This window comes from Pristis pectinata, chromosome 2 (genome assembly GCF_009764475.1).
Source record: "Pristis pectinata isolate sPriPec2 chromosome 2, sPriPec2.1.pri, whole genome shotgun sequence".
Taxonomy (NCBI): domain Eukaryota; kingdom Metazoa; phylum Chordata; class Chondrichthyes; order Rhinopristiformes; family Pristidae; genus Pristis; species Pristis pectinata.
In genome coordinates this window covers 82,822,091-82,841,116 of record NC_067406.1, presented here as the reverse complement: position 1 = coordinate 82,841,116, position 19,026 = coordinate 82,822,091, and the positions used below count along the sequence as shown (strand labels likewise).

Genomic DNA, 19,026 nt, shown 5'->3' with positions numbered 1-19,026 from the left:
AAAGGCTAGTAAAAGATAATTTCAAGTCAAGTCATATTGTCATATGCACAAGTACATGTATGCACAGGTGCAATGAAAAACTTACTTGCATCAGCATCATATAAGCAGCATTCACAAGAAAAATATAAATTAAACAGAAATTACACACAATCTTTATAAGAAAGAACACAATTAGAACAAAAATAGTCCATTTTAATTTACAATATTTTATGAAATTCAGTTGATTTAAATGTACATAATTGCTTTTAATATTTTCTAATGTTTTTGTTTTCATAATTTCTTTTAACTTGTTAATGAATTTTAAATAATGTTAATTGTATGTTTTTTACTTTTCAGTATTTTTGAATCCTTTTGATTGTCTGCAGATGTCAATGTCATTAAACTGTTTTGAGAGTTTTGACAACTGGTGAACTTAGGGGCAGGGCTTAACTGGCTGTCAAACCAACCCCATTTGCAGGGCTTTTTCAGTCTCAGCCACAGGTAAGAATGAGTATAACAGGTATGTGACTGGTGAACTTTTGCATCACTGCACATGTTAAGCTACCTCTGCATGTATGCAAGCCCTATGCATGGACAATTGTACCTAATTTAAGGAAGAACTCTACTAATGCATTAGGTATTTCTGGTAATATTCTATCACGCAGCACATAAAAGAAGCTGTGCTGCATGATGGAAGTTTTTAGTCAATATCTGAAGTTTGAAATCAATTTTCACCTGGGATGAAAATCAGAAGTTCCCCTCAGCTTTAGGCTTATTCATTTCAAAGTTTACAGTAATCAGAAAAAAGTAATAAAAATTACCCGCTGAAACAGGATCAGAAAACAAAATTGAAATAAACATGCTCTCTGGCTTTCTTCAGTGAATTTACTAACCACGACACTAATTCGTGCCAACTAAGAGCATTCCAAGTTCAGTCCATTGTCCGTGAGTTCGATGATCACTACTAAACATGGTATAATTGGACTCAGCTCCTTTGGGTTATGAAGGCGACGTGGTCTGAGTTTCTTTTCCAACTTTCCAGAGGTATTGCAAAGGATTTGCATGCAGATAAGACTTGCTTGTGAAGCTTCCTACAATCAAATACGGTATCACAGTCAAAGCTCACACAGAGCAATAAGTACCAAGGAGCCTTGAAACCATTGCCTATGGAAGAGGTATAAGACAGAAAGTCCATGGAGAAAGCTGCCAAAACAAGACAACAAAAGAAAATAATACCAGAGTACTAAAATTAAAAGCATCAAAGGAAATGAAGACAAAGATTAACATTTTAAGACACTAGTAATGTACTTATGAATACTGTAGTTGTAAAACCACACTCTTAACTCTTGTTATAGAAACATTGAATTTGAATCAGATTGCTTCCCTCAAAAATAACTTGCAGAGCTATAAGGGAAGAGCAGAGGAACAGAATTGAGTGGATTACTCCACAAAGAGTCAGTATGGACTCAAAGGGCCAAATGGCCATCTTCCATGTACTGACAATTCAATGAGTCTAAATAAAGAACTGTCCTACTACAATAGTCAGAGACCAGGTAGCAAAATGGTAACATTAACTTACTTAAGTTTATCCACGGCTATTCAAGAGCTGAATATCAAGCAAGGGCCAACAAACAGATGTTGTATATTGAATTCCCTGTCGCACTGGATTTTATTTTCTGTAAGATATTTAACTATGTATTCTATTCACTCACTGGTCTTTAGCTCCAATTTTCCATTCAAATCTTTCATTGACAAATATTTATAAATTAATAGCATCATTCATTTCATGACATATTCCTTCTTTAGAATATGTCAAGCAAATATTCAGTCATACAATGAAAATCACAATGTTTCACCCTTGGAGCTGTTATTTATGACAATTAGGGAATGAATATATAACAGCCATCTAATGAAGGTTTACACCAATCATCATAATTCAGTGGAGTTAAGCTCAAATAGCTAATAAATTTAGACTAGAAATCTGTTTGATTTTTGTAAACAAGCAGCCTTGAATAAAAATTGCTGTGATTTTCTTTAGAACTCTTTGCACCAACATTTTAGATAGTTTTGCACTGTTGGCACAAAATAGGTCTGCTTTGAAGCATTCGTAATTGTCAAAATTAATATGTAATTAATGGTTCAAAAAATTATCAGTTCACCTGAAATAAAAAAAAAGATTAGATGTATCAGAGATCTGAAACTATTTCCAAACTTTTTCTGTTACCTCTGATACCAACAGCTTATTATTTATTCTGACTTGCGTGCCTTATTCTCCACTTTTTTCCATTGCAATTTTTCCCACTGATATCATAGATAATGAGGCCTTAGAATTATACTAAGAGCAAGTAATTTCCTTTGACAGAGTTATAAATTCTAAATACATCTATCAAAATTTATTGAGATCAGGGCAGATCTGGCATTAAAGGGCAACAAAGGACTGCTAAAGTGGAAAATCAGAGAGGACACTGAAACATAAGGGAGTAAAGCTTTAAAGCAGAAAAGGAAAGATTTCCATGTGTCCCAGCCAACATATTTTTCTCAAGTAAATCCATCAAAAATGTCCTGACAACGTATTCATTTAATAGTTGCTTGTGGGATCTAACAGCATTTAAAATTACTTGCTGCATTAAATGTTAAAATACAAGTCAATTCATTGCATTGGATGTAAAGGATTCTGAGAAGTTTAAATTTATAAATAATTATATATGTACTGTTTTACATAAGCCACATGAATTTCATTTAATAGAGTTTATGCCAGCCAGCCAATGTAAAGAAATAATAGAGTAATCAAGTATCTCTCCGGAAGTCTCCCTAGATAAAATATGTGCATCAAATGGAGTGACATGGGACTCTCAAATCCCCACATTTACAAGAATGGTCTTACATAACATATTCAGGGAATTCAATAAATTTCTAACATCTACGATGACACAGGGCACAGCTAGTAAAGCTGATACCTCACAGCTCCAACGATCTAGGTTCACTCCTGACCTCTGGTGCTGTAAATATAGAGTTTTCACATCCTATGTGTGAATGTGTGGGTTTCCTCTGGATGGTCTGGTTTCCTCTCACATCCCAAAGACATGCAAGTTCATAGCTTAATTGGCTGCTGTAAACTGTTCCTTGTGTGTTGATAATATGGTAGAATCTGGGGGAAATTAATAGGAATGTGGGGAGAATAAAATGGAATTAGTGTAGGATTAGTGTGAAATGGTTGCTTGAATTATAGGGTCACCCAGCTTAAAAACAAGTGGACTGAAGGACTTGTTTTCTTGCTGGGTGACCCTATAATTCTATCTCATACCCTAGTTAATGCTAATATTTTATCTGTCTTTGCTCCGGTTATAGAACCTTTGTAAATGGCTGTGTAAGCAGGAGAATCAACACTTAAAATTCAGCGTTTGGTTAAGGATGAATTATGAAATGGTACTAATCTTATTACCCTCTCATTATCAGCTTATAAAACATAGGTAGCTCACTGGGTGCAAAATCAAGGCAAAAACATTCAGTCTCATATATTGTTGTTTGATCAAACTTCTCCACTTACACTGTTAGCTTAAATTTCCCTTGCTAATATTACTGCTGCCAATTGTTATGAATTCTGTATGCTATGGGTATATTTTAAATGACTTTTCACTTTTGCATGTAAATTAGAAAATCTAATACAGTTGCCCCTACAGGATTCTGGTATGGTTCCAAGTCCCTCGTCCTATTAAATGTGTCTCCCAGTCACCTCTCGCTTGGCCTGCCATTACACGCCATTTCCATTTCTTTTACATGACAGCAATTCAGTGAATACTACTGGAAGGCAAATCTAGCCTAGTTTCCCCACTCATTATGAAATCAATCTGTTCGCTATTGTAAAAAATCAGTCTCAGAGCAGAGAAAGCAAAAGTAATCCTCTCTTTCTGTAGTAGTGCATGATTTGTCTTGAGGAGAACTGTAGCGGGACATACTGTGAGGCCAGAAGAGTGGGAAGGTGAGATGGGCAGCAGGGGCAAAAATCAGAGAAATCCTGCGGCCAAGAAATGAACTACAATGAGTAGGACAGATGGGATTCAGACCGATAATTTCAGATCACACAGATACTTAGTCGAAACAACTTGGGGCAGTTTCTCAGTGCTTTGTTTCCTGTTACCCTCACCTGAAAGAATAATGCAGATTGTATAGAAGCTTCAACAGCACGGAAACTGAAGTAACCATTCAACTTGCCGATATTTATTCCAAATAGGTTTTCTCAGCAATGAAAAAACTCACGGCAAATAAATGAGATGGTAACATGGAGACACAAGAGACTGCAGGCATCATAATCTGGAGCCAAAAAAACCAAACAGCTGGAAGAATTCAGTGGGTTGAGAGGCATCAGTGCAGGCAACGGAATAGTTGATGTTTCGGGTTGAGTCTCTGCTTTAGGACAGGGAGTGTAAAGGGGAGGTAGCCAGTATAAAGAGGTGAGAGTGAGTGACGAGGCAGGAGCTGGCATGTGATAGGTGGAACAGGCGGGGAGGGGGATGATGGACAGATGGAGCCAGATAGGGGAAGGGGAAGGGTGGAGCTGGGAGACAGTGGCTGGTGGGTAATAAGCAGAGACAGATAAGGAGACAGAGAGAAAAAAAAAGGAAAAAGGGTCAGATGGAGCCAAGTAGGTGTGGGGAAAGTGGAGGTAGAGACAGAGGCAGGAAGGTGATGTGGAGAGACAAGAGGCTGCACATGCTGGAATCTGATAAGTAAGGAAGGAGATAAGTGGAACCAGTTAAGAGAAGGGTGAGGGGCAGGTGGAACCCAATAGGGGAGGGGATAGGAGACCCAGGAGGTATAGTATGTAGGTGATAGGCAGATGGAATCAGGTGGGGAAGGGAAGAACCCGGGTGGATCAGGAGGAAGGAGCACAGGAAGTACAGGTTACCTGAAACCGGTAAATTCAGAGTTCACACCACTGGGCTATAGTCTACCCAGGTGGAATATGAGATATTGGAGACACAAGAGATGGCAGCTGCTGGAATATGGAGTTAAAAAAACAAGCTGCTGGAGGAATTCTGCGGGTCAGGCAGTACCTGTGGAGGGAAATGGACAGTCAAAGTTTTGGGTCGAGGCCCTGCATCTGGACTATGAGTGTTGTGTTTCTAGTTTGCATTTGGCCTCACTGTGGTAGTGGAGAAGGCCGGGGACAGACAGGTTGGTGTGGGAACAGGAAGGGACGTTGAAATGGCATGCAACTGGGAGGTCAGGGTGGCCAATGCAGATAGAGAGCACAAGTGTTCTGCAAAATGGTCGCCCAGTCCACACTTGGATTCGTTGATGTAGAGAAAGCCACATCGAGAGCACCAACTGCAGTAGATGAAGTTGGAGCAGGTGCGTGCAACTTGGATGTGCAGTTTAGGACCCTGGATGGTGGCTGGTGATGGGATCCTGTTGCAACAGATGGAAATGATGAAGGAAGATGTGCTGGATGTGGAAGCTGGTAGGATGAGAGGTAAGGACAAAGGGAACTGTCTTTTGTCTGAGGAAATGGGGGTGGAGTGAGAGCCGAAGTCCGTGAAATGGAAGAAATTAGATGGTATCCTGGATATTTTCTTTGATATCAAGGTGGTAGAAAAGGAGGAAGGCTAGTATAGAAATCTGTGAGCACGAATGTTAGAAAAATACTTTCACTTACTATAACTCTGGAATTCAATAGTAGAGTCTATTTTCATATATCTTCTGACTTATCTTAGAACACTGTTTAAGATTTCATTTCTTTGTGTGTGCCCTTTTTCCAATTCAAACTGTGCAGGAGAAATAAAAAAATGGCATTTTTTGTATCTTTCATGACCTGATGGTATTCCAAAGCAGTTTACAACCAGTGAAATGCTTTTGAAGTGTAGCCACTATTGAAAGTAGGAAAAATTGGCAGATAACATGCGTGCAGTGAACTTCCCAATAATTGTAATAATGACCAGATAACCTACATTATTGATATTAGTTGAGGATTAAGTATCAGACAGTACTCTCCTTCTCTTATCTTAATAGTACCAATGGGATCTGTAATCTCAGCAGGAGATGATAGTTCATCGAAACATAACGCCTCCAAAAGTTGGTGCCTCGCTCAGAAAAAAAGAACAAAATCTTGCACAAATATAATACAGTTCAAAACCCTCTTTAGAATGTTCCAAACAGTAAGCAGATGGTAAAGTACTTTTGAAATGTAGTCATTGCTCTAATATAGAAATTGTGGGCAATTTGTACTGAGCAGGCTATCCAACAGATAGCAATATGTTTATGACCAAATGATCTGTTTTAGTGATATTGACTGAGGGATAAAAATTGACCAGGAAAATGGGGGTGGCTCCATTTACTTTTTTTTAAATAGTGGCATGGTATCTTTTAAACCCACTTGACTCAACTAACAGGAGCTGAGTCTTTTATCTCAGCTATAAGACAGCAAGTCTGATCATACACCACTCCTCGGTGTTACAATGGGGTGGCAGTATAGATTGCTCTGTCCAAACCTCTGCAGTGGGATTTGAACCTACAGCTTCATAGTTCATAAGCAAGAGCACTACATTCTGAGCCACAGCTAATTCTGACATAGCTAAATGTGATTAATCTTATAACTACCTACCACAGAAAAGCATCTGCTGGATGAATTCCACTCTGGCAGGGCCTGATCCTAAGAGGCTGGAAAGTCACTTTCACTTTTCTAGCCAAGTGAAAGGCGGCACAGTGGCACAATCTGTAGAGCCTCTGCTGTAAATCCTGACCTCGGGTGCTGTCTGTGTGGAGTTTGCACGTTCTCACAGTGATGGCGTGGGTTTCCTCTGGGTGCTCCAGTTTCCTCCAACATCCCGAAGATGTGCGAGTTGGTAGGTTAATTGGTCGCTGTACAGTTGTCTCTAGTGTGTTGGTGAATTTTAGAATCTGGCAGATTGGGGGCGTTGATGGTTCTTGAGAATGTGGGGAGAATAGAAGTGGGAATTGTGTAAATGTGTGCTTAATTGTTGGCGTGGGCTCAGTGGGCCAAAAGGTCTATCCAGAGCTGTATGAATCTATGTTTCCATGAAAGCCCTGCCTGTGTATGCTTGCAAATGTGGGCAGAATGCTGGTCCCATATTTACGTGTGTTCTGAGTGAGGAGGCGAATATCAACATCTTCAAAACCTTTAAGTAAGTTTTCCTTCAGTATAAAAAAATGTTTGAGAGATCGAGGAACTCTCAAGCACTTTGTAAGTTACTTTTAGCACCTTACTACAGCTCTGTGCAATGTAAACCCATGAAGGGTGAATTCATCTCCTTCAATAGATCCCACAGTTCTTGCCAATAAGAACTTGAGAGACTGTCACCAGCATTATACTAAACTTTGTGTTCCTGAGAAACTGAAACCACTTTGCAACAACTCAAAAAACAGCATATTTACAGCTATTTTCATTTCGGCATAGCAGCACAAATTGCTGTAACTTCTATGAATTCCAAGCAGCATAGTAGTGCACCAGGTGAGTGCTCCTGACCCTTGGTTCTGTCCTTATGGAGCTTGCATGTTCTCCCTGGGATTCCTAAGAGTTCTCCAGTTTCTTCCCACATTCTAAAGAAGCACTGGTTAGAAGGTTAATTGGCTACTGAAGATTACTCCTAGTCTAGGTGGGTGGTAAGAGAGTCAGGTGGAAGTTGTTGGGCATATGTGAGAGAATGGGTTACAGAGAAATAAGTGAGACTGATAGGAGTGCTCTGAGAGGTGGCATGAACCAAATGGCCTCCTTTTATGTTGCAAAGAAATATGAGAAAAGCAAAACTACTACAATGAAGCGAACTCCACCTCACTCTCGGTTGTGCTTTCATTAGATCTGCAATTGTTCAGTATTTAGCACACTTAATGCTGTTGAAGTCAATTTTGGATTGAAGGCCTTTAAACTAAATGTTTTATTTCTAAAGTACAAAATCTTAATAAGTTTATCTAAAGTTCCTCACTCCACTACTTTAGAGGATGTGTTAAGTCATGTTTCATAAACTGATTAATCCCTCAGCCACGAATATGAGGAGGAGTACTCATTTCAGGTAGATATTTTAGATGCAAGGCAAGAGGAATGAAACCTACCTGTGCTTTACAGAGTTGCATTACTGAAAAAGAAAGACCTGCATTACTAAAATGGAAAAGAATGTTTGTTATACTGCATTTGTTCTCACATGCAATGCAATTAAAACAGATGGTTGGGAATACCCTTGATTTTTTCCCCCCAGATAAACTGTTCTTATTTGCTGAAAATGGGCTACAACAGTTCAGCTAACTATGAAATTAGTATACACTGATATGTGGTGATATTCAGGGAGTTGCAAGCCATTTTTAATTCATAGCTCTCTATTCCCTGAATACCTCCTCACAATAGTTGAGTACAGTATCCATTCCTTGAGCTCCCACTGTGAATCTATCGACCCATCAGACTATTTTTGCTGTCTTTCACAGAACTCACATGATCAGTGGTAACAAATACGAGTGCTGAAAATGAAGAAAATAAAGGAAATTTTAAAAGATGTTGGGACTGCATGGTACCACTTACATCAGTAGACAGTTGATACTGAAAATTCTTAACATTCAATGATCATAATCTCAACGACTGACTAATCCTCTGATGTTTTCCTAACTTTACTGAAGCATATAAAGAAAGTTTTTTTTAAGAAGTCTGTCAAAGTCAGAAAGCTACTTACAGTATTTGATAAAAATGTTTGGAATAATAGGGTGGAAGGCACAAATCAATTTTAAAGGTCACTTAATAAAAGCTTGCATCAACAACTCATAGACACCAACGACAATCGTTCTCCTTTTCGCTTTCCTCTGATTGCATGTTTCACTGCGCTCTCTGACTTCCTTTACTGACCAAAGACAATTAGCACCATCCCTTTGCACATCCTACCCAGTAAACTTCAACCCTGGCATGTCACTGAGCATTTCTTCCATTGCTTGTGCCCTTGTGTTTAATTTCTTGGTTGGGAGTGTTCCCGTTGCACAGACGACCGTAATCCTCGCAGAATTTTAATTCCACCTGGAACCCCTCACCATACCTCCTCCACAACCCGTCCTCCGGATATTTTTATTGCCAACTGCTGACATCTCAAATGTATCTGTTCCACTAATTCCAGCCTGCCACACTTAACTTTCAGTGCTCATCTTCTCAGACCCAAGTCCAGCATTGTCATTGAACTTGCTGTGCAGTAGTTATTTTTGTAAATTTTCTTGACACCTCCTCATCCATCTACTTGGGGCCATGGCACCACCCCCACCCCCACCCCCACCCCCCTACACTTCCCAATCAACCATCAAGTCTTTGTTTCCTATTCAATGACCTCCTCTGGAAATTTAGCTTCTTTGGCCTTGAAACTCAAATGCCCCAAACCTGAGTAGGCCAGTTTTATTGCCTTCCCAAGCTCCACAAACAAGACCACTTTATTATTTCAACTTGCCCTTACCTCATGGAATGAATTCTTTCTGTTTTATTTCTTCTCCATATGTCTAGTCTTTTTGCATTTATTTCTGTGACTGTTCCAAGACCTTCTGCTACTTTAACGATTTCTTAAACTTGCCTTCACATGGTGCATCACTGATCCTTCACTTCCTCACCTTCTCTATCTCCACTTTGGGGCATCAGTTTCCATTGTATGCCCACTGACTCCTCAGCTACCTTCACTAAATTCCTACTCTGCTTGTTGTAAGGACTCAGTTTCATTCTGCCACATTGTCCATGTCAATCTGATGATGTCTTTTTTCCAAGTTTCTATTGAGCCTTCATTTATCTTCAGCTGAGGATTGGCCTTCACTGTGGCTGATAGTGCCCCTGAATACATCCATTGCACTTCTTGCACCTTTCTTCTCTGGTCCTCTAAAGAACTACAATATGGTTCCTCCTTTCCTCACCTTCCACTCCACCAGCATTCACATTCAACAGATTTTCATCCACCATTTCTGTCACATCCAATGTGATATTACCATCAAAGACCTTCAACCACTTTCCCTTTCAGCATTCTGAAAAAGCATCCTCTTTGTCACACGTAGGTCTATACCTCACTCATCCTCAACATCAGGCAACAATTTTCCATGCAAAGCAGATGCAACAACGGACCTTTTAACTCCTGAAAGGTTTCCTGCTCAAACACAGATCAGATGATCACATGTGAAACATCGCCATTCACTTCGCAAGCATGACTTGTCACTTTAATTTTCCTCTCCGTTCCCACTCTGACCTTTCTGCCCAAAGCTTCCTGCACTGTTGCAGTGAAGCTCAATGTAAGCCTGAGGAACATTGTAGTCTACTGGACCCAGATGAACAATCTCAGAATTTGATGCTGCTGTTTCCCCAACACCTCCTCTGGACCTAGATTTTGTGTTTTTACTGATCCTATCACAATCCTCTTTCTGCCACACGTCATGATGTGTTATGCACTTGAATCTCCCCTGCCTTTCACCCCAATACAAATGTTTCCTTTTCTTTATTCCTCTTGCCCTACCCTTACCCTGCCTTTTCATTAGTTAAATCTTCTTCTGCCTTTAAATTTTTTAGGTCTAATAAAAGATCATTGCTATGCAACATTAAACGTATTTCTTGCTCCATGGAAGCTCTCTGATCTCTCAAGTGTTTTCATATTATCTAATTTTATTGCACTTATGTAGTGCCTTTAATATGGTAAAATGTCTCAATACACTAATTGAAATACAAACTTTTAAAAGTTAAGCGCTTTTAATAACTGCAGTACTGACAGAATAAAGCACATTGTTATGCGGATATTGCACAGCTCCCTCCATCATATTTGCACAACAAAGCATTTTTTTTACACTTCATGTTTATAAAAATGTAAAAATACAATTTATTAAAAAGTATCTTCCTTCAGCACTCTGCTAGAATGCATCAAGTCAGTATTTCTCTGGAGCAGAATACTATGTATTTTACAGGAAAGTGAATTTTTAACTATTCCTGACCAATGAATTTAGACCTCAATGGATAGCACTTCAATAATTGCATGCGATCTTCAGTAATTTAATTGTGATAAAAATAAGCTGATAACAGTAATGGGAAGTACTTAGTTACAGCAGACCCTCCTGATTAAGGGTATATAGCAAGTGATCTTCTAATGATTTGACATAGTGAAGTGTGACTAAGCTTCTTACAAGAGTTAGTTGGGATATTAGATACCACAATTTTATATGAACCATTGGAGATCATAATTTATATTAGCGGTGGACTAAAAGGATATATTTAGAAGCAATATTGTACTCCATGTGTTAAGAAAATAGTAATATATTGAACTGGTCTTCTGAGATCTAATTAACTGATGTCAAGAGTAGATGTAGTACAGAAACTCTGACACAGATGCGAACAAAATAGTTGAGTTACTGGATTATATTGATATGAACACAAATTTGAATCCCACCATATCAATTGGAGAACTTAAGTATAAATCATCAAAAAAAACCTTAAGTTAAGAAGTTGTGTCGCTAGTAAGAAAGTCTTGCATCAGTAACGATGATTGTGAAACTACTAGATTGTTGCATAAAATACATCCATGACAGTATAGTACTGGAAGGAAATCTACCATCCTTACCTCATCTGGTGTCCGTGCAACTCCCGACACACAGCAATGTGGTTGTGTATGAAATGGCCTAGCAAGGCACTGAATTCATCGGGCAACTAGGGATGGACAGTGCCAGCCACAACACTGACATCCTCTTCCCATGACGGGATCAAACTTAGGTCACATACAACTTTATATTTATGCATTGTAAAATAAGCAAGTAATGAGGAAAAAGAAAAAAAGAACATCCACATTTGAAATATGTCTGGTGTGAGTTTGCATAGATAGAAACATATACTTTGTACTGTAAATTATCTGAACTAATAAAAAAGCATAGAAACATTTAATGATAGGCCTTGTTCAAAAATCCTACAACTGCTGAGCTTTACATCTGCTTTGAAAACAAAGAAATAGTTACCTGTCTCTTTCTTAAAGTGTAGATCTTAGTGGACTAGTTTACTGTTTGTTCACATATTTTACAGCAGAGATGGGATGCCTGCTGTGGCTTGTTAGGGTGGGTCAGGGGAGGTTATTGGAGATGAGATTGTGTACCAGGAAATATTCAGAAGAGCCTACAACGTTTATGATTTCTTTACTTCCAGGCTGTAACAAAACTTTGAATCTTTTTTTGGATTGGATATATCTCACATACAGCTAAGCTTAACTTTTTACCCTAGGAAAGCATTAGAAGGAGTGGGATGTGAAAACCTTCCCAGAGGCAACGCAGAAATATACAAAATCATACTTTCCGATAATCTATTAAGAATTGGTCTGGGATTGCAAAGTTGCTGATATGCTGTTTTACTGCAAATCACTGCCTTCTGAAATGGTTGTGAGAAGGAAGGTGCTTTTCCTCTTCCTGGAGCTATGTGTTACATTAAGAATAATAATTAAAGAACTTGACTGGAGTGAGCTTGGGTTCTCTAGCCCACTTTTTCCGACATGATACTGAGTATCTCTGACCAGTCCCCCTTCCTTTCTTTACAGTCTAAGTCCCATTCTCAAGCTCCTTCATTTCTGTTATATTATTATAGAGATGAATATATTGTATTAGGTGGAAAGGCAGGAATTATGCCTGAGGAAAGAGGAGATGGAGGAAACCAATCTAAAGTTTATTGATGGGTCCTGAAGTGGAAGTATAGTTCATACTGGGTAAGTTGGAAGTTGTTAATGAAGTAGTAACAAATGCATTGAAGTAAAAAACTTGGGAATGGGACAGAATCAGTGCAAGGTTGGTGAAATTTATCTTAGTGCTCTGTGAAAGCAACAAACCATAGAAGTAACCACAATTCCCAATTGTAGCTTACTTGTGATTTAACTTAACTCTAATTTAAAATGATTTGGGATAAATGGTTGGCTAAAATATCCAAGGTAAATAAAATATGAGATATCCATGTAACAAACACTGCTGCTTTATTTCATAGCATAAGTTCTAGTTAGTACAATATTAGCAGAAAAATCCGTAGTTTACAAAAACTGACAGTATCCAAAAACAAGATAACATGAATATTCAATACAAAACTTTCATATATTTATCCCCTTCCTGCAGAAAATAAATAAAAATAAAATAAAATGGAAACATTGTGGGGACTAGTAGCAAATATATAAATGGCGCTCTCAGTTTATTAGTGTACTTGTCACACTCTTGCCATCCGAACGTGTTACTGTCCAGTTGTAGGAAGTGCTTAATGCCACAAACAATAGCAGCAATTGTGCAACACTTTGTGAATAACATAACTCAATCAAATATTGCACTCTTTGGGGATACAGATATATTTGCAAAGTATAAACATGGAGTATATATATTTATATTTATAGTATTGCAATATTACACACCATGGTCGGGGCTTTTTTCAAAGAAAATAGGAACAGGAGTAGGCCAGTCAGCTCCTCAAGCCTGCTCTATCATTCCTATGATCATGGCTCATCTGTGCTAGACTTCATCTCCTCTGCTGTGCCAGTTCCCTATAGCCCTCAGCTGCCTAAATGACAATCCTCTACTGCTGTAACTATCTCTCCTGCTTCCAGAGATTCCCACTCCTGGAAACATCTCCACATCTACCCTGTCATGGGCCCAATTGAGCTGATGTTTCACTAAGATCACCCCAGATTCTCCTAAACACCAAAGAATATTGCTCTGTATCTTTTCACGAAATATAGATCAGATTATCCTGAATTCTTCATCATTACCCCAACTTTCACTAAACATACTGATATCTCTGTTAGAGTTCTGTTAGTCAACTGAGAAAACAAAAGTAACTCACGTCGGAAATTGGAGCATTGTTGCGACAATGTAGAAAAATATAGCTAGCTCTGAATGAAGATCGACATACTTACAGGTATTGTTACTTATTCTAAGGAAACCCACTTAAATTACCATTTCAGTATAATTTTGTACATTATATATATATAATTCATTTTAGAAAAAGAATCTGTGCACGCATTAATTCAGTGCCAATCGAATGTCCTGCCAACCAAGTTGAAGAATTTCTGATTCGGTTCACTGAAGAAGGCGTGCAACTTATTGAGCACAACAGGGTCTACTTGCGGATGGGTTCTCCCTTTCGACTCGTGCAAACACTTTTCCTTCTCACCGTCTCGGAGGCAGTAAAATCCTTTCGTTTTGTTGAAGTAAAAATTGGACATATTAATCCGCGGGGAGAGTCTCAGGAATTTCTCCACTTTTTCCAATTCAGGAAAAGGATTTCTGATCAACTTGTCGCCGTCCACGATGTGTATCTGGCTGAGGGGGAAATATTTCAGCCAGTTTTGCATATGGATATAATACAAGCTGCGGTCAATTGCCTTGTAGTCAACGTTGATCTGGCCATCTCTAATCAGCAACTCCTCCACCGGTTTAATCGGCTTGTGCTTTTGCATCCGGTTGTGTAATATCTGAGTGTAGTCCGATATAACCCTCTCCGACGGATCCCGCAGTATGAGCAGGAGCCGAATAGATGGGTTCATGTTGTAGATTCTTTCAGGCACTTTGGGTGAAGTGAAATAGGCCGGTGTCTTTTCGACCGTGGTCTGGTTAGGGTAGGAGAATGGCATTTGACTGCTATACCACTGGAGACCCTTCTGGTAATTCCCTTCCCAGTCGAAGAAATGGATCTCACTTTGGGCGGCGGTGACCTCCGGATGGAGGTTCAACATTTCCAACAACGCCCGGGTACCACCTTTCCGCACACCGATGATAACGGTCTGGGGGAGTCGCTGAATGGTACCATTGGGAAATCCAGTTGGCTGAAAGATGCTATGACTTTGGAAAACGTAGTTTGGGGATTGGGAGTCGAGTTCGCGATTAAAATCAAACGCCGGCCTAGGAGGCACAACCGCTGGATGGAACAGGAACAGAAAAAGCCCCAGGCATAATGTAGCCATAACGGAAGACTTCAGTCTGGATTTATTACACCAGCGGAGGTAGTAGGGAGTAAACTCCACATTGGGCTGCACAGAGACTCTTCGCAGTATACTGAGAATCTTCTGAAGCCAATGCTCACTAGAAAGAGAAACAAATGTTGGTTTATATGTCTCTTGCTGCTAATGGGGAAAATGAACCATTTTAACGGGTTAACTGTTCTTGATCGCCTGCAGGTTGCAACGTTCTCGCAACCTAAAAATAAGTAACTTGTTCGTTATTTTTGCACAAATGTGCTCACGTCCTTTAAATCCTGCGTTATTTCCAACCAGTAATTTAACATCTCCGCAGGGCGGAAACAAATTGAACAGCTGAGCACGTGACTCCTAATGTAAAATGAAAGGGGAAATGCTGGAGATACGGAAAAACATCCGCTGTGAGAAAGCAACACAACTCAAACAGTAGCCAGTTGGGTTCCAGTTGTAGACCCTTCCTCAGACTCAGCGGCCCGGTGGGACGCTGAGGGATCCGCGAAGTACTTCTAACGTTCCTTGTTTTTTTATTATTTCAAAGCTAAACCGATCTCAGAAATGCTTGCTAACGGAATTCATCATCAACACTTTCCCTGAATATATCTCGCAATAAAATCAAGAACTACACAACAATAAGACTATTGTTCAATCAACAACCATTTTGGGGTGGGGGGGGGGGGGTGGAGAGAGAGAGAGAGAAGGCGGTGGATGGAACAGAAGCGTCCGACATAAAAGATCTGCTGAGTAAATCACTCATGTTTAGTTTTAATTATATTATGTCCTGGTCAAAGAAAGATACGGTAAAAAGAAATATTGCGCATCACAAAATTCTGTTCTACCTCGCAACCTCAAGACATTGCAGCCCCGAAGCATATCGCCCACCGAGAGATCCTTTGTATTTACATTCGCTTCACACTTAGTAAGGAAGTCATTTTCTCCCTCAATTACCACATCTTGGTACTCTTGCTCTTTTACCTCCCTTTCATTGAAGGCATGTTATATACGGCGAGACAATGAACGGTGCATGGACATCCTGGATTTATGCACAGACAAAATCTTCAGAATGCGGCGCTAGTTACTAACATTCCCTTTGGTTTTTAGTGGGACCAGGGACGGGAATTCCCAGCACGAGGAAGTCAAAGAGAAGACAGGTCGGGCAACAGATCAACGTATCGGGAAAACGAGCTGCTTACAAACCTCTTCAGACCTTCACGCCAATTAATGGGCATTTGTCTTCAGCTTTACAGAAGTCGAGACTGGCGATCCATTGTGAGTCCAAACCCAGAAGGCACAACATGTCACGCTGAAAGCGCTTTAAAGTCTGCTGCATGTTAAGAGGCGCCGGTGAGAAATGTCCGTGTAAAACATATGGGGTTTCAATGGCGAACTAATGTAGGTGGAACAGTGACAGACGCTCTGGCCTCCAGGGGAGGAAGAGTCGCAAGGTGCGCAAGGAAGCAAAGCGATGATGTTCTTTCATTAGTTGAACTCGAAGTATCTCTGACTGGTAAACAGAGTCGCATCAGACGAGTGTTCTGCGATTCATGGATGGCGGCGAGTGGGCAGACGCTGTCTGTCAGAAATCTTGCAGAGTGTTTATTTTAAACTTGGGGTTTTAAACATTCAAGCAAGTCGCGAGGAGTTAATGCGGTTCAGTTTATTTGGTTGTTTACGGACGTAAAGTGCAACGTAATCGGCTCAGGAGCCTTGAGTATAGCATTTCAATAAGTTGACAATGTTTCAGAGAGTCTTTGTGCACAGTTGAAAGACTGGATAGCAGGGATTCAATCTCAATCACCGCTCAATACGGTAACCTGACCAAGTCTAGCAACTCAGTACACTACTTCAGACAACAGCAATAATCATTACCGTGCCGAAACGGCCATGGTCAAATAAAGAATGTCGTCTTGTTTTCAATGCGCTTTCAAATGCATTTCTGAAAATGATTAGAAGGAGGCCGCTGGTTCGGTCTTCTTAGTTCTGCAGGGGATGCAAAATCCGCAGAGTTTAACAGACTGGTAATGAGCTGAGCTCCGGGGCAGCTCCATCTCTCTCCCCCAGCTGCAAGGCCAACGATAGGCGATGGGCGAACGGGCGACCTTGCCCAGCGAACTTGGAGACATCTTGTCTGCAGGTGTAGGATACAGGAAGAAACTTCAAACCGCACCCGGTTTAAAAGCAAAGTAGGAGGAAGTACAGTGGATTTGTTCTTCCAAAACGCATCAAGGCAAGGTACCCTCCCTCAGGTTGGCGTATTAAAAGTCAAAGGGAGGTAGCTGAATTAGATGTAAGAAAACTTTTCTTACACTGGTCCAAACTGGAGTCGATGAACGTAAATTAAAACCGCAGTTATCCACAAATGTATTTCAGAAGGGCCAATGAATCGAAGCAAAAATAAATTGGTCACTTCTGCGGTCGACAAACCCCAAAAGGCGACCCTTTCAAAAATTGGACCTAAACATCCGTTCCGCATACAAGGCATCTTGGAGACTGCGAGTTCTGAGAAGGATAGAAGCTCTGTTAATTTTTCTTCCCACTTTTGTGGGAACGGACTTGTTGAGTATTCCCAGCATTATCTGTGTGTTTTAAAAGGTAATTACACGCATTTGCTACGCTTTAATGTGTTACGTCCTTTTCTCCCCTAATCTTGGCGCAGCATACAGATGCAGACTTCAAGTGGTTAAACAAATCACATTGGTAAGACTCGAATTAATTCGAAAAAAAGTTTTGAAATGGACTTTTTAAAAGTATTCAAAACTATAAACAATCCCTTTTTAAAGAAAACGATATCGAAACCAGGCAATACTTTGCAGTGCAAACTCAAAACAACTCCAGTCACCTGCTGGGTTCCTTTCAACAAATCAACGCCCTCAAAAAAATTCAAGGAGAAAATAAAAACATAAACGGCAGGAACGAAAGAGGGGTATAATTCTGCTCCAACATTACCTGTGATAGAAGTCTACCTCACACGCCACGGTCCTAAAATGAGTCTTGCATGCCCGCCAGCAGTAAGTCGTGTCCTACTCGCTACTGTAGTTCCCTTACGACCGACGTATGGTGTTACAGTAAGATCTACTGTCTCTCTCTCTCTCTCTCTCTCTCTTTTGGAGAGCTGGAACTGGACAATTACCTCCAGAACCCGGGCACTGCTAGGACACACACTGCAACCACTCGCTGTGAAGGCGGCCAAGACTCGGGCTGTATTAATAAGACAGGCAGCCGCGCTTGTGCTCCGCTCATTGGCGGCTCGTAGCCTCGCAGCCCGGCTGGTCCCGCCCGTGTATTCTCACCGACACTCCTCCCTTGCGTCAGCCGGTCACTCCTCCCCTCCCGGCCCCGTTCCAACTCCCTCACTCCCTCCTTTCCTCAGCCACCCACCCGCTTCGCTCCTTCGGGTTGCGCCAAGCGACTTACTGTCGTGCACCCAGCTCCGACTCGGCACCCCACGGAATGGTGACTGGATGGCTGCCGGTCGGAATCGGCAACCAGCTCCTGGTTGGAGTGGTTCATTTCAGCGCAGGTTTCAGAAACTACGAGAGAGCAGCTCAAGCCCCGAACTCTGCGGTGTAAACGCTTCCTTACGAGTTTCTTTGCGGTTTGCACACATTTCATCCCCCAACTCTTACAATATGGTTTAAAGAGGCTGTAGATGAGACCCCTACCCCATCCCCTGATATGTTCTCACAACCTCCTTTATTTCCCAAAGGTAACCGAGTGCAAGTCCGCCGAAGTCTTGACATCCTTCCCTTCCTCGGGATCATTGTTCTCACCTTTCTTGGCTGGATATCCGGCAATGGGACCTGTGGCAGTTCAGTTCTCGCCTGCCAGCTCTCGGAACCATTCGCAATAAAAGATCAGCGAATAGTGATCGGAAGCGGCACGCTGATTGATCGTCGGCCTCCCGAGACGAGACAAAGTGGAAGGTCATCCTAAAACCCAGATTTAAGGATGAAGATGGGACCTCCTGCGCCGTTGGCACAGCGCTAGCTCACCAAACCCTTAACTGTTTCCGTTATACACCGGGTAAACGCATTACACAGGCGTAACCTTCTGATGAAGAGTTAAACGTTAACTCCGTTTCTCTCTCCACAGATGCTGCCTGGCCTGCTGAGTGCCTTCATCC

At 40.8% G+C, this 19,026-nt stretch overlaps 1 protein-coding gene across 4 annotated transcripts; it reads right to left on the bottom strand.

The window, feature by feature from the left end:
• Nucleotides 1–328: 328 nt before the first annotated feature.
• Nucleotides 329–18,162, bottom strand: hs3st1 (heparan sulfate (glucosamine) 3-O-sulfotransferase 1). Of its 4 annotated transcripts, XR_007955883.1 has the most exons (3): nucleotides 17,850–18,162; nucleotides 8,047–8,069; nucleotides 329–1,182 (listed from the first exon to the last, which is right to left on the bottom strand). XR_007955883.1 is itself a non-coding variant. In XM_052010447.1 (2 exons), the coding sequence occupies exon 2, from the start codon at nucleotides 14,892–14,894 to the stop codon at nucleotides 13,959–13,961; it is 936 nt and encodes a 311-aa protein (XP_051866407.1). In that variant the 5' UTR covers nucleotides 14,895–15,012; nucleotides 17,850–18,162; the 3' UTR covers nucleotides 12,907–13,958. The 4 variants fall into 4 exon arrangements, 2 of the variants coding, with proteins under 2 accessions (XP_051866407.1, XP_051866406.1); XR_007955882.1 differs by lacking the exon at nucleotides 8,047–8,069; XM_052010447.1 differs by lacking the exons at nucleotides 329–1,182; nucleotides 8,047–8,069 and adding an exon at nucleotides 12,907–15,012.
• Nucleotides 18,163–19,026: the final 864 nt, after the last annotated feature.

Coding starts and splice junctions, on each gene's coding strand:
- hs3st1 (XM_052010446.1), bottom strand. CDS start 16,132: ATGCCCATTAATTGGCGTGAAGGTCTGAAGAG. Junction 15,013..16,100: donor TGGCGTGAAGGTCTGAAGAG/GTTTGTAAGCAG, acceptor TTCTCTTTCTAG/TGAGCATTGGCTTCAGAAGA.